The sequence below is a fragment of the Microtus ochrogaster genome, chromosome 7 (assembly GCF_000317375.1).
Source record: "Microtus ochrogaster isolate Prairie Vole_2 chromosome 7, MicOch1.0, whole genome shotgun sequence".
NCBI classification, from domain to species: Eukaryota; Metazoa; Chordata; class Mammalia; order Rodentia; family Cricetidae; genus Microtus; species Microtus ochrogaster.
In genome coordinates this window covers 25,330,565-25,344,538 of record NC_022014.1, presented here as the reverse complement: position 1 = coordinate 25,344,538, position 13,974 = coordinate 25,330,565, and the positions used below count along the sequence as shown (strand labels likewise).

At 38.6% G+C, this 13,974-nt stretch overlaps 1 protein-coding gene across 1 annotated transcript; it reads right to left on the bottom strand.

Annotated features, from left to right (window-relative positions):
• Positions 1–551: 551 nt before the first annotated feature.
• LOC101998578 (olfactory receptor 1468-like) lies at positions 552–1,490 on the bottom strand. Its single transcript, XM_005350265.2, has one exon. The coding sequence runs from the start codon at positions 1,488–1,490 to the stop codon at positions 552–554; it is 939 nt and encodes a 312-aa protein (XP_005350322.2).
• Positions 1,491–13,974: the final 12,484 nt, after the last annotated feature.

Sequence of the window (13,974 nt, the reverse complement as noted above, 5' to 3'; positions counted from 1 at the left end):
AGGCTGGGAGGAGGTGGAAACTTGTTTTTTTTTCCTTTTCTCAATAAAAAAAAATAAAAATAAATAAAAAAGAGGGAGAATACCCCTGACATTGTCTGGAGTAAAAGAAACTAGAAGCCTAATGTCCTGAAGACCTATGATAGAACCAAACAGGTCAGAAAAAATAAATAAAATTATGCCTAATACATCAGTTAGACTCCTTCAGACAACTGATGAAAATAGAAAAAGACCCACAGCTAAACATTAGGGAGAACTCATTGAAGAATATGTTTTCCATTTAAAAAGGCATCCGAGTAATGAAAATATGATGCAACAGTGGTTCTTACCTAATGCTTTTCTAGAATCACACTTACAAGGCAGTGGCTGATGTCACTGATTTACCAAGGTCTACTTCCCTAACTGAACAACTTTGCAAAACTCCATTTTACAAATGAAATTATTATAGAGTATGGTCTTTTGTATATCCCAATTGTTGTAATTGTTCTATAATTTGCAATATTGGTATCAATATATTTATGAGAAGAAATTAAGTAAAATTTCCAGTGTTGCCATTATAGGAATATTTTCTTCTTGCAAACGACTCTTAGCAGGGCCTCTTTCATATCTCTGTTCCTCAGGCTGTAGATAAAGGGGTTCAGTACGGGAGTTACCAATGTGTACATCATGGCTATTACCGTCTCTTTCACAGTAGAGTTGTTAGCTGATGGACAGAAGTAGACACCAATAATTGTCCCATAGAACAGTGAGACCACAGACAGGTGGGAGCCACAGGTGGAGAAGACCTTGTGGATAACCCGAGCAGATGAAACCTTTAGGATGGAGCAGACAATTTGTACGTAGGATACAACGATGAATGAGAACGGGATGACAATAACAGGCCCTCCCAAGATAAATATCATTAGTTCATTAATAAAAATGTCAGAGCAGGCCAACTTGAGCAGGGCAGATATGTCACAGAAAAACTGAGGGATCACATTGTCCTCACAGAATGACAATCTAGCCAAGAGAAGGGTGTGTAACATGGAATACAATACGTTAAATATCCAGGACAGTGCTACCAGACACACACAGAGCTTGGGGCTCATGATGTTGGAGTAATGAAGGGGGAAGCAGATGGCCACATAACGGTCATAGGCCATGACCATAAGAAGGAAGTTTTCCATGTTTCCAAAAACCATGAAAAAGTACATTTGTGTCAGACAACCTATATACAGTATGGATGGAACTTCAGTCTGTATGTTCTCCAGCAACTTTGGCATTGTGACAGAGGAAAAGCAGAGGTCAGAGAAGGACAAATTACTGAGAAAGAAGTACATGGGTGTGTGGAGATGGGAATCCAGTAGAATGAGGATGATGATGATGAGGTTCCCCATGATGGTGGTGAGGTACATAGCCAGGAACAGGAAATAGAACAGTGGCTGATGCACTGGGGGGATGGGTAGACCCCGGAGGATGAAAAAAAAGATGACAGTTTGGTTTTTCATTATCATATTTATTACCCAGTATCCGAAGGAGAAAAATATGAGGATCCTTTCAAATAAAAAAAATGAATATATAATTTGGATATATTTATACAAAAAGAGATCTGACAATGATTACAGTGACTATATCCTCAAACTCCAAATGTCTGTAATCATTTCAATCATCAATGATTTTTCCCCAGCTTCTTCTTAAGCTGATTCTATCTCCCATCCTTTTCAACAGAGATCTATGTATTCTATACTTAATGTCAGGTGAACTAATTTTTCTCTCTCCTACTGCCTGCTCAACTGTTGTTTATCCATTTGTAATTTGCTGTATCTTATTTTGTATGTTGATGTTATTTAAAAATTTGATAAACTTTGTGCATGTAATTTTATATAAGTTTCAAGAAAAACATACATATTCTAGTGTCTTAGATTACCATTTAAAATCAGATGTGTATGTCTTTTTTTTTAATGTGATGTACTTATTTCAGTCATTTGAAATAGCCAAAAAGGACTCAGACAACACAAAGCCTTCTGAACATTTTCTCCCTCAATCTCAAATGAGATGAGTTTGTGATTCAACTCATTTGAGATTTTTTTTTGTATTGGGAGTTAATCACACTCATTGCTACATAGTCCTGTGTGCTATGAACACATATCATTTAAGGCTTCCATGTTAGTCCCTTGGGAACCTAGGTAGCCTTCAATTTGTGACAAATAGACATCTTGTTGCTACATGTATTTGATGACATGTCTTTTGATAAAGGGCCATGCACATTTCTGTTGGGCAGACACACTTGGGGACCAGCTGACAGATGCAGCGAGTGCCAATGTTGAACATCTGTAGATAGCACAGGTGTTGACAGTGCGTATATCATTTCCCACACTCATTGCTCCTGCAGTTCTAATCAATAGTGTATTTGTCTCTGGTATTCCCCTTGGCACTTGGTAAACTTATGTCTGATTCCTTGTTGATTATGGGATGTTGTGATAGGAGAATTGAGGAGGACAATTGCTCTTCTCTAGCTGGAAGTAAATTGAGACACAGCAAGGAAAGCTAGAACAGACTTTTCCAAATCTCCTGTTTCTTGACATTTCACATGAAGATGCATTGTAGGGTGGAACTTATTTTTAAGCTTTATATTTCTATATCTGTTTCCATTATTTCATCTTACTTCAAGACAAGGTCTTGTTGTGTAACCCAGGCTGACCTCAGCCTGGTGGCAGTCTTCCTACCTCATGCATCATGTTCTGCGAATGATCACAGGAGTGTGTCTCTGCCCTTTGTTTCCCATCTGTGTATGTCTTGTAACACACAGATTTCTGCTTTGCTATTCACTAACAATCTTCTTGCCACTGCATGTATTATAGGCATAAGGAGTGCAAAAGCCACAAGAAAAAAATCACGTCTTCACTCTATTGTCCTCCAGAGCATTCCTCAATCTCTTACCTCTCCAGTCCCTCACTGGATAGTAAAAGAAATTCAAGTTTGTGTCAGAAATCTCTGAATTTGATACATTTCCCTTACCTTGAATTACTGTTGTACATTATACAGAGTCTGCCATTCATTCTCCGGGTAATTTATCCATTCTTTTCTGAGTGATTATGTCCATATATCAGGAAAACCTCATTTCTTTACTGGAACACAGAAGCAGATTCAGTTCACGTCCATGTTCTTATTTCTCTTGACCCTTCTCTTCTCCTTCAACATGTTTCATTTACACATTCTAACAGAGGAGTTCCATCATCTCTTGTCTGATTTATTCTGCACATTACCACTGTTGCTCTGAGGATAAAGACAAAGCTCCTATCAGGGACACAAACACTGTTTAATTTTCTCACCTATGCCCGTGGTATATACCCCTGTGTTCTCACAGTGACACTTGTATTTCTCTCTTCATCAATGCTGGGGCTAAAATTCTTCCCTCTCATTTGGGCTGTGGTGCATGCCTTCAGTCCCAGCACTTGGGAGGCAGAGGCAGGTGGATCTCTATGAGTTTGAGGACAGTCTCCAAAGCTATAGAGAAACCCTGTCTCAGGAAAAAAAAAGAAAAAAAATTTTCCTCTCTCTTTTGAGAGCTGTTCATCTACTTCACTATCACTCCCTTCCCTCTTCTCCCCCTTCATTTGATTCATCCTCATTCAAATGTAAAGGGAATTATTTATCATATACACAGTTAAATTTACCAAAACCACATACTATGTAAAACCTTTATCTATGTCTCATAGTATTCTATATGCATCCAATGTACTTATTTTGTTAATCAATTCTGTAAGTTGCCTTCACATCTATTGTAATCTACACATATTTTAGGTCTTCAATGACTTTATTCTGTTTGGTTATTTACAAATTTCCTTAATCTCTAACTATTGTTAGTACCTGTCATGATGTATGGCTTTGTCCAGTGAAATTTTTTTTGTCTGGTGATTAAACTGATATGTATTTCTTCAACTTCAATGCTATAAAATTCATCATTTCAATTAAAAAATTTGATGAGTTATCATTAAATTTTACATTCTAAATTGATCATCAGAGATCCTAATGTGGTATATGTGCAGTGTTAGGGCTCATCATTTGCATCATTATTCCATAATACTAATAACTCCAAGTCATATACATATGTTTAATCCACAAAATATGATTTGTAGAAAACAAATAGGATGAAAAACTTTATGAATTATAAAATAGAAAAAACAAAGTTACTTTGGAATTTTCAATTAAGTTATTCCTCAGTTGACTATCCTCTCTGTCATACTTGATTTATACATAAAATGGATTAGGCCCAATATGAATTTTGAACATATTATAGTTGGTAATTATATATTCTATAAATGTTGTTAAAATCTGCAGATTTTGTATAAAACAACTAACACTTCTTTTATTATTGTTATTATTATTATAAATTTCTGCCTACCCACCTCCCATTCCCCTCCCCCTCCCTCTCCAGCCCGAAGAGCAGTCAGGATTCCCTGCCCTGTGGGAAGTCCAAGGTCCTCCCCGCTCCATCCAGGTCTAGGAAGGTGAGCACCCAAACAGCCTAGGCTCCCACAAAGCCAGTACATGCAGTAAGATCAAAACCCAGTGCCATTGTTCTTGGCTTCTCAGCAGCCCTCATTGTCTGCCATGTTCAGAGAGTCCGGTTTTATCCCATGTTTTTTTAGTCCCTGTCCAGCTGGCCTTGGTGAGCTCCCAAAAGATCAGCCCCATTGTCTCAGTGTGTGGGTGCACCTCTCGCGGTCCTGACTTCCTTGCTCATGTTCTCCCTCTTTCTGCTCCTCATTTGGACCATGGAAGCACAGTCCGGTGCTCCAATGTGGGTCTCTGTCTCTATCTCCTTCGATTGCCAGATGAGGAAATTCGGGATCAACCTACCCCAGGACCCAGCAATACCACTCTTGGGAATATACCCAAGAGATGCCCTATCATATTACAAAAGCATTTGTTCAACTATGTTCATAGCAGAATTGTTTGTATTAGCCAGAACCTGGAAACAACCTAGATGCCCTTCAATGGAAGAATGGATGAAGAAAGTGTGGAATATATACATATTAGAGTACTACTCAGTGGTAAAAAACAATGACATCTTGAGGCAAATGCATGGAAATAGAAAACACTATCCTGAGTGAGGTAACCCAGACCCAAAAAGATGAACATGGGATGTACTCACTCATAATTGGTTTCTAGCCATAAATAAAGGACATTGAGCCTATAATTCGTGATCCTAGAGAAGCTAAATAAGAAGGTGAACCCAAAGAAAAACATAGAGTTATCCTCCTGGATATTGTAAGTAGACAAGATTGCTGGGCAAAAACTGGGAACTGGGGGTGGGGTGGGATGGGGGAAAGGGGAGATGGGGAGAGAAAAGTGAGAAGGGGAGGATGGGAAGAACTTGGGGGAATGGGATGGTTGGGATAAAGGAAGGGTAGATATGGGAGCAGGGAAGTATATATCTTAATTAAGGGAGCCAATTTTAGAGTTGGCAAGACACTTGACCCTAGAGGAGTTCCCAGATGTCCAGGGAGATGTCCTCAGCTAGTTCCTTGGGCAGTTGAGGAGAGGGAGCCTGAAATGGCCTTACCCTATAGTCATACTGATGAATATCGATGAATATCTTACAACTAACACTTCTTAACATGAGCTTCAATCAGTCAGATAAAAGTAATAGGGGAAATGCACAATACACTATAGAAAAATTTTTCATTTTCCCTTAGATAGGAGTCTATAACTTCTATCCTTCACAGAGGCCCTAATATTCTAGATAGTTTTCAAATGTTCACCTTTTAAGTTGCAAATCTATGCAGTCAGTATCGTAAGTCACAAACAAGTGAACAAACACACATGCATGCACACACACACACACACACACACACACACACACACACACACGTAAGACTCACCTCAAACATGCAACAGCACTGACTCTTTCCTAAACACAAGGATGACAGACAGGTATGTACCACAATCTCCAGTTTCTGCTTCTCTTATAAATAAATAGTATCTTTGTGTTATGAAGGCATGTGTACATAGATCACAAAGTACAGAAACCACCACTAACTCTTACCAATGATGGGCTAATGGAGTACATGTCTTATTTAGATGTTAAGTCCACCATTCTCCAATTAATCATCACCTAGAAATACCAAGGGATAGGTTTCTAACAGTTGGTACACCTGCATATCATCTTGGATTATATAGAAGAACTGGTTTTGATTATAGGTTATCATTTTACATTAGCACTTATATGATATTATGTCTTCCTTGGTGGAGTACACTTAGGATCAATCACAGATACACCTACTGAAGCACAAATTTGTGAACTTGTACAGATAAAATGAATCATCATCTTTGGTAGGACACTCTTCTGACTTTGCTAAAACCCATAGTGGAAAGTATATAAAAACACTGAGATGACTAGAACAGTGAACTCCATCTCACAGCACTGCTCTTGGTATGGTAATGAGAAAATTACATATCGAGTAATTGTAATGAAACCATTAATATGAAATCTGATATAAGATGACCATGAAAGATCCACAGTGTGATAAATTCTTGGGAGACAGTGAAAAGAAGAATGCTACTCTACCTGGAAAACCATTCTAAATGACACTCGAAATTCATGTGGATTGACAGCAAGACGTTAGCTTATTTTTCTGAATGAACCCAGCTCTGCTGAGGCTGAGACAAAGTTTCAGGTAAAGGATCATGCTCACCTTTGTTTTATTTACACACACACAGGGACTAGTAGCCCCTGTACTCATTACCTATCTGTCCATCCTTATTCATATCTTCCTGTGGCCATTCCTGGATCTTAGGCACCCTGTATCTCTCAGGAGTCCAGATACTGTATAACTCATTAAAGACATTTCATTATCCAGTTCCTTCCTAGGACCAGGTTACCTCAGGGATCTCTAGTGGAAACCAATTCTAGTCACTGATCACTCTTTCCTACACTAACAAGGAGGTATAATTTAAAGAATAACAATGAACAAAATAAATAAACATATGCATGATGTGGGTTTCCTGTCTGTATGCTGTGAATATGTCTTATTATTATTTGTTACTAAAGAAGCTGCTTTGGACTATGACAGGAGACAATGTATGTAAGAGTGAAAACTAAACTAAATGCAGGGAGAAAGAAGGCAGAATCAGGCAGATGCCACATAGCTGATGAAGGAAAAGACACCAGAATCTTACCAGTAAGCTACAACCTCATGCTGATACACAAGTTAATAGTAATGGGTTAATTTTTAATGTATGAGCTAGCTAGAATTATGCCTGAGCCATTGGTGAAACAGTGTCATAATTAATATAGATTCCATGTGATTATTTGGGTCTGGGCATCCCAAAACAAAAATACAGTCTTCATTTACATATGTAGTTACAAAATAAACCTAAAATAGTGGAAAGATGCATACTCATTGACTGTTCAAGTAATGAACAGGCTTCTGCTTCCCTGGAGCCCATTTTTTTTTAGAGGGAGAAATGAAGTAGCTGACTAGAGAACAACCCCAAGTTATTTTCATTGCCAATGACTTAAAGTGTCTCACACAACAGCTCCATCTATTCTTTCTGTTGTTTCACTATTGGCTGTTCATCTCTTTATTAGCCCATCAGGTGCTTTAGACAGGCACACTTACACAGCTTCACAGAGCTCAACAAATGCAACATAAACAAAGGTAATACAACTTAAAAATAATATTTTACAGCAATATGGCAAGCAGATGACATGTTTAATGTTTCCTTAATCCAAAAGAAAAGCAGTCCATGTTTTTATGCCTGGTCATTCATTTGGTCTTCTTACCTATGAAAACCATGATAACACCTTCTACCACCATTACCTCAACCCCTCTCCATATATGTGGGATGACTTCCTAATGCCCTGTTCTGAGTTCATCATTGATCATGATGCCATTGGTGGTATTTCTAATTCCTTCATTGTTGTTTTGAGCTTGATAGTCATCTGATGGAGTTCTGCATGTGATTATGAAATACAAATTTTCATCTCCAGGAAATCTCAATCCTTATTGGTATAATGTTACTGAGCTCCTAGAGATGAGTAACATTTGTTTGTGAATGTGAAAATGCTAAGTGAGATCTAAGGATGTATCCAATATTTTAGACAGAGTGCCGTCTGCTCTGGACAAGAAAAGCAGCCATATGTTGCTTGCTATTGTAATGGTTTCAGTTACTCCGAGAAGAATGATGCATATACTCTCTGGATTTTGATTACCATGAGAAGCAAAAGTAGTTTATTGGTAGGTTTAAGCTCCACTCAATCATCTCCAAGGATTGTGACATTCACTTATATAAGCATAATTAAATAGGTTTAGTATTTTCATTGTCTTTGGCTACAGGAGATATTCATGTTCATCCTTGTTTACTGATGCTTTATTCACAATTACTAGAAATGAAATAATACAGACATGTTCAATTGATTGATAATAAAAATATGGTACATACATGGTACAGGATTTTATTCAGTTATAGAGTGTCAATTTCAACTTCTTCCAGACCCTCTCTACCTCTCTCTATCACCTCACTCTCTGCCTTTCTCTCTTTCCTTAAAAAAAAAACCAGAATACACACATACACACACATCACAAAACTACAAAAATGGACTCATAAACAAGAAAACAAAGGACCAATAAGACAAAAATTTCCACCAAATCAAGATGTGGCAAATGTCTACAAAAATACTGATTCCAGTTGGTGTTGGTTTACTTCTCACGAGCATAGGGCCTACACTGAAATATGGTTAATATACCCAGTTAGGCTCCACTGAAGAAAACTGGTTTTTCTTTTTCCACCAGTTATCAATGATGGGGAAGCCAATGGAGTCTAGAATGGAGGAACATATTTTTCACCATAGTGTACAGGGAAATTAAGGGAATGAATGAATCAAGGTAAGAGACATAATTTATGACACATTAGAGCTTTTAATCATTCATGTAACATGAACATGCTTGAACAGCATTTTTTTACATACTGTAAAATATCTACATAAGAAATTTTGCAGGTAAATTAAAAAGAAAATTAATGTTAAATAATGAATATTGTTCTGTTTCCATCTTATTTTTATCATTTTGGGTAGGTAACTTTTAAATGGCTGGTGGCTAATAATTTCAGGGAAAGAAAAATGGCACAAACAACACCATTATGCAAGAGAATCTCAGTTCTTTTACATGGTCAGTATAGGTCAGAATGGACAACATAGAAATAAAAAGAAGGCTTGGAAATGGTGGCACCTGCTTTTAATCCCAGATTGTGGGAGGTAGAGGCAGGTAAATCTTTGTGTGTTTGAGGCCACCCTTAAGTGATGAGTTCTAGGACAACCAAGTCTACATAGAGAAACTCTGCCTAAATTTTTTCTTAAAAAATTGGAAAGAAAAAAATGTGAAAGGGAGGTTAAGAATAGGAGGACACATTAGAAAAAGGTTGTATTTGAAATATTTGAAATCTTTGGGGTATCCCAGAATCATGAAACATCATTTATTCGTATTTGAATATTATAGTGTGACCAATACAGAAATTTGAATAAAATAATAAAATCTTGATAAAAGTGGGAATCAATCTACTTCAAGACTCAATTTTACCATTCTCAGACATATACTCAAAGGTCTCTCTGTCCTAGAACAAAGACAATTTCTCAACTATGTTCATTGTGGGTTTATTCGTTATAGCCAGAAAATGGAAACAACCTAGATGCCTGCAATTGAAGAATGGGTAAAGAAAAAATGCAGTGCATTTACACAATGGGGTATCACTCAGTTGTTGAAAAATGGCATCATCAAATTTGCATACAAATAGTAACAACAAGAAAAATTTATCTTGAATGAAGTAACCCAGATTCAGAAATCAAATACGGTATATATTCACTTATAAGTGGATATTAACTGTTTAGTAAATGATAATCAAGTCACAATACACAGATCCAGAGAGATTATGGGAAGATGAACGCTATAGGGGCAAAGCTAGGATCTTTCTGGGAAGGAAAAATGCAATAGATTATGGGGGTAGACTGGGGACATGTATATAATGAGGGATCAGGTGTGGGAGGAGGGATAGAGAGAGACAGTGCAGGGATAGAGAGTTGGAAATTGCGTGCAGTTAGAAGACAATGTGGAATCCTAGTGCAGTGGAAACTTCCGGGAATCTGTGAAAACTAGGACTCCCAGTAATGGGGAATTCAGAGTCTGAACTGGCCTCTTTTTCTAGTCAGGCAATGTTCCCCATGGTGGGATTTTATTACATTTGGTTGATTTGTTAGCCTAAGAATCTCCATAGTGATCTGCAAACAACTCAGGCTGAGGCTACAACAGACTTAGCTCTCTGGCAACTGACAGCAGAGCCCCAATTGCAGGAGACAACATCCACCTAGTTAATTAAACATAGAGAGGTTGAGCTAGTAGGGGCTTGGAGCCCTCACCCCTACATTCCAATCTCTTCAGAAAAGGAAGGTACTCTGAAAGCTTTGGAAAGTGAAGCCTGGATACCAACCCAACCACAAAACCCTCACCTACAATCTTTTCTGCCTGTAAGGTGTGCTGGCAATGGTGATCAGGAACTTGTGGGAGTTTAGGCCAATGAAAATTTGGTTTAAGTTGAGGCTCACCCCGAAACAGAAACTCAATAACCTGCACTGCCTGTATGGCCAGAAACCAGGGACTAAATAGCCCAGAAAACTAGGTTAGAACCAAAACCACCTAGATAAATATCAATTAGATGATTCCTAATGATACTCAACTATACTTATAGATAAATGTCATGTCCATTTGTCATTAGAGAGGTTTTTCTTGTGCAGAAGATTGGAGCAGTTGTAGAAATCGAATGCCAGACATTCTGTAGAGAGTCTAAATTGGAGATCTCTGAGGTGCAATTAATAAAAACTCAGGGTCAGAAACTGAGGTTCAACCTAAAGACCCAAAACACAAAAACAGCCAGCCACTGGCTCTTGCCTTGAGCTCAGTCTGTAATGGTGATCCTGCTTTCAGGAATCTCAGAATGATATTGTCTATTAGAGCTACTTTCCCCCATCTTATATTATTACCTAGTACTGGGATTAAAGTCATACACCACTGGGACTAAAGGCATTCACCACCCTATTTCTATGGCAAGTAGTGTGGCTACCGAGATTAAAGTTGCATGTCATTGTGGCTACAGAAATTAAAGGTGTGTGTTATCATAATCTGCTCTGTAAGGCTGACAGGAAGGACTTTTTTACTGTAAGATCTTCAGGCAGTCTTTACTTATTAAAATACAATTGAAATGCCACTACATGTCTCTATCAGTTTTCTCTCTTTTGGATATCAGGGGACCCTGTGTGGGAGTGGGGTGGAGGAAAGATTGGAGGGGTCAAAGGGGGTGGTGAATACTAGAAGAAGAGGACACACTAAATCAACTAAGAAGGGCTAGCTGAAATAGCAAGCACAGGGCCTGCATGGGTCTGTACCAGGTCCTCTGCATGTATATTAGGGCTGTTAGTTTGATATTTTTGTGGGACTACAATGGTGAGAGCTGATGTATCTCTAACTATTTTGCCTGCTTGTGGATGACTTTCCTTCTATTGGGATTGCCTTGTCCAGCCTTGATATGAAGGCTTTCACCTTGTCTTTCTGTATATTCTTTTGTCACATCTGGTTGCTGTCTCTTGAAAACCTGCACCTTTCTGAAGAGGAAATGAAAGGGGAGTGCATTGTGTGTGGAATGGGTGAGCTAAGGGTGGTAGAAGGAAGGAAACTGTGGTTAAAGGTATCTTCTGAGAAAATCTATTTTCATTTCTTTTAATTTTTTATTAACCTATTCTTTAATATATTAAATCCTGACAATAGTTTTTTTCTCCTATCTCTCCACCCATACTCTTCTTCCTCTCCAATCTCAATCTAGCTCCCTTATTTTCCTTTCATAAAATTGTAGGTCTTCAATAGATATAAACCAAACATAACATATCATGTTTCAATAAGACTAGAAGACTCCCCTCAAATTAAGGCTAAATGAGGCAAGACTGTAGGAGGATAATTGTTCCAAAGTAGTTAAAAGTATCAGAAACAATGGCCCCTTCTCCCTCCACTAGGAGTCTCATAAAACACAATGTTATACCATTATAACACATATGTAGAGGACCTAGGTTAGACCCATGCAGACTCCCTGGTGTGACAGTGAGACACTATGGGCCCATGTTGATTCCGTGGGTTTCCTTGTGATTTTGACCCTTATGACTCCAACAATTTCTCCTCCCCTTCTTCCACAGGATTTGATCCTTAGCAAAAGAATGAATTTAAAAAAGTGGGCCATTTACACAATGCAGTATTACTTAGCAGTAAACAAAATGCTATTATTAAATTTATAGGCAGTTATCTCCAGGATTACAATGGGTCTTAATAATAAAAACTCAAAGTCTGGTGTCAGGGTAAATGCTAAAAGATTGAAGAAGTAATGGAGCCAACCACTAGAGAGAACCTTTACCTTGACCAAATTCTCAGACCAATATAGGAAAGATACTGTCTCCACAAATCCTCAGACTGAATGTAATGCACTCCTGTGTCCTCCTGCCTCATATTCCTGTCTCCGCCCAGTCATATCCCCTCCTGTATCCACCTCCTTCTTGCTGGAATTAAAAGCATGTGACTCCCAAGTATTGGGATCAAAGTTGTGAGCTACCTGACTCTGTTTCTTTTTGAGACTGAATCAATCAATGAAGCTCAGGGTAGCCTCAAAGATCCATCTGCCTCTGTCTCCTGAGTAATGGGATTAAAGGTGCTTGCCATCACTGCCTGGCTTCTATGGTTAGCTAGTAGCTTGCACTCTGATCTTATGGCAAGCTTTATTTGTTAGATTACAAACAAAATATCAGCACCGAAAAATGGGTGTAACTAGAAAAAAAATCAATTTGGGCAAGGTAACCAAGACCCAGAAAGACAAACATGGTATGTACTCACTTGTAAGTAGATATTAACTGTATCTTAGTGTTTCTATTGCTGTGATGAAACACCATGACCACAGCAACCATTACAAAGGAAAACACTTAATTGGGGTAGCTTACACTTTCAGAGTTTTAGTCCATTAAGCTCATGGTGGAACAGGGCAGCTCACAGGCAGACATGCTGCTGGAGAAGGAGGTGAGATTTCTACATCTTAGTGAGCAGGCATCAGGATGTGAACTGTAACACTGGGCACAGCTTGAAAACAGGAGGCCCGAAAGGGCCACACTTCTTCCAACGTGGCCACATCTACTCTAACAAGCCCATACATCCTAAGAATGCCATTCTCTTTAGGGTCTGTTTTCTTTCAAACCAGCACAAACTGTCACGTCATGAACAATCATGCTACAACCCACAGATCGAGGGAAGCCAAATTACAAGGATGTTTCAAGGGTAGGTGCATGAATCCCCCTTGGAAGGAGAAATATAATAGATATTGACGATGGACTGAGTGCAGGTGGGGATGGGAAAATGTGAGAGGAGTATGGAGGGAGATTGTACTGGGAGGAACAATTGGAACTAGGGACACTTCAGTGGCATGGTAGAAACACAGTGCAATGGGAACTCCCTAGAGTCAACTAGGGTGATGCTAGCTAAGATTGCAATTAATAGAGGATATGGAGTCTGAACCAGCTTTCTCCTAAGATTTAGAGTTGAGGGATTGGGACACTAAACTCACTATAACATTTTTGACCTATAATTTTTTTTCTGCCAACAAGATGTGCCATGGTAATTTGGCACAGAATAAACGGGAATGACTAACAGTAAGTTGTCCAGTCTAAGACCTATGTTATGAGATGAACCATACTGTTGACATTCAGAAAAAAAGAAACCAGAAGCCAAATGACCTATGAGAGAACCAAACAGGTCAGAAAAAAGTAAATAACTTCCTTGCTCATCTTCTCCCTCCTTCTGTTCCTCATTGGGACAGTGGGACTGATCTATTGGGAGCTCACCAATGCCAGCTGAATTGTGACTCGAAAAGCAGGGGATAAACCCGGACTCTCTGAATATGACGGACAATGAGGGC

Excerpts from the sequence above, each read along its gene's own strand:
- LOC101998578 (XM_005350265.2), bottom strand. The coding sequence starts at position 1,490 with ATGATAATGAAAAACCAAACTGTCATCTTTTTTTTCATCCTCCGGGGT.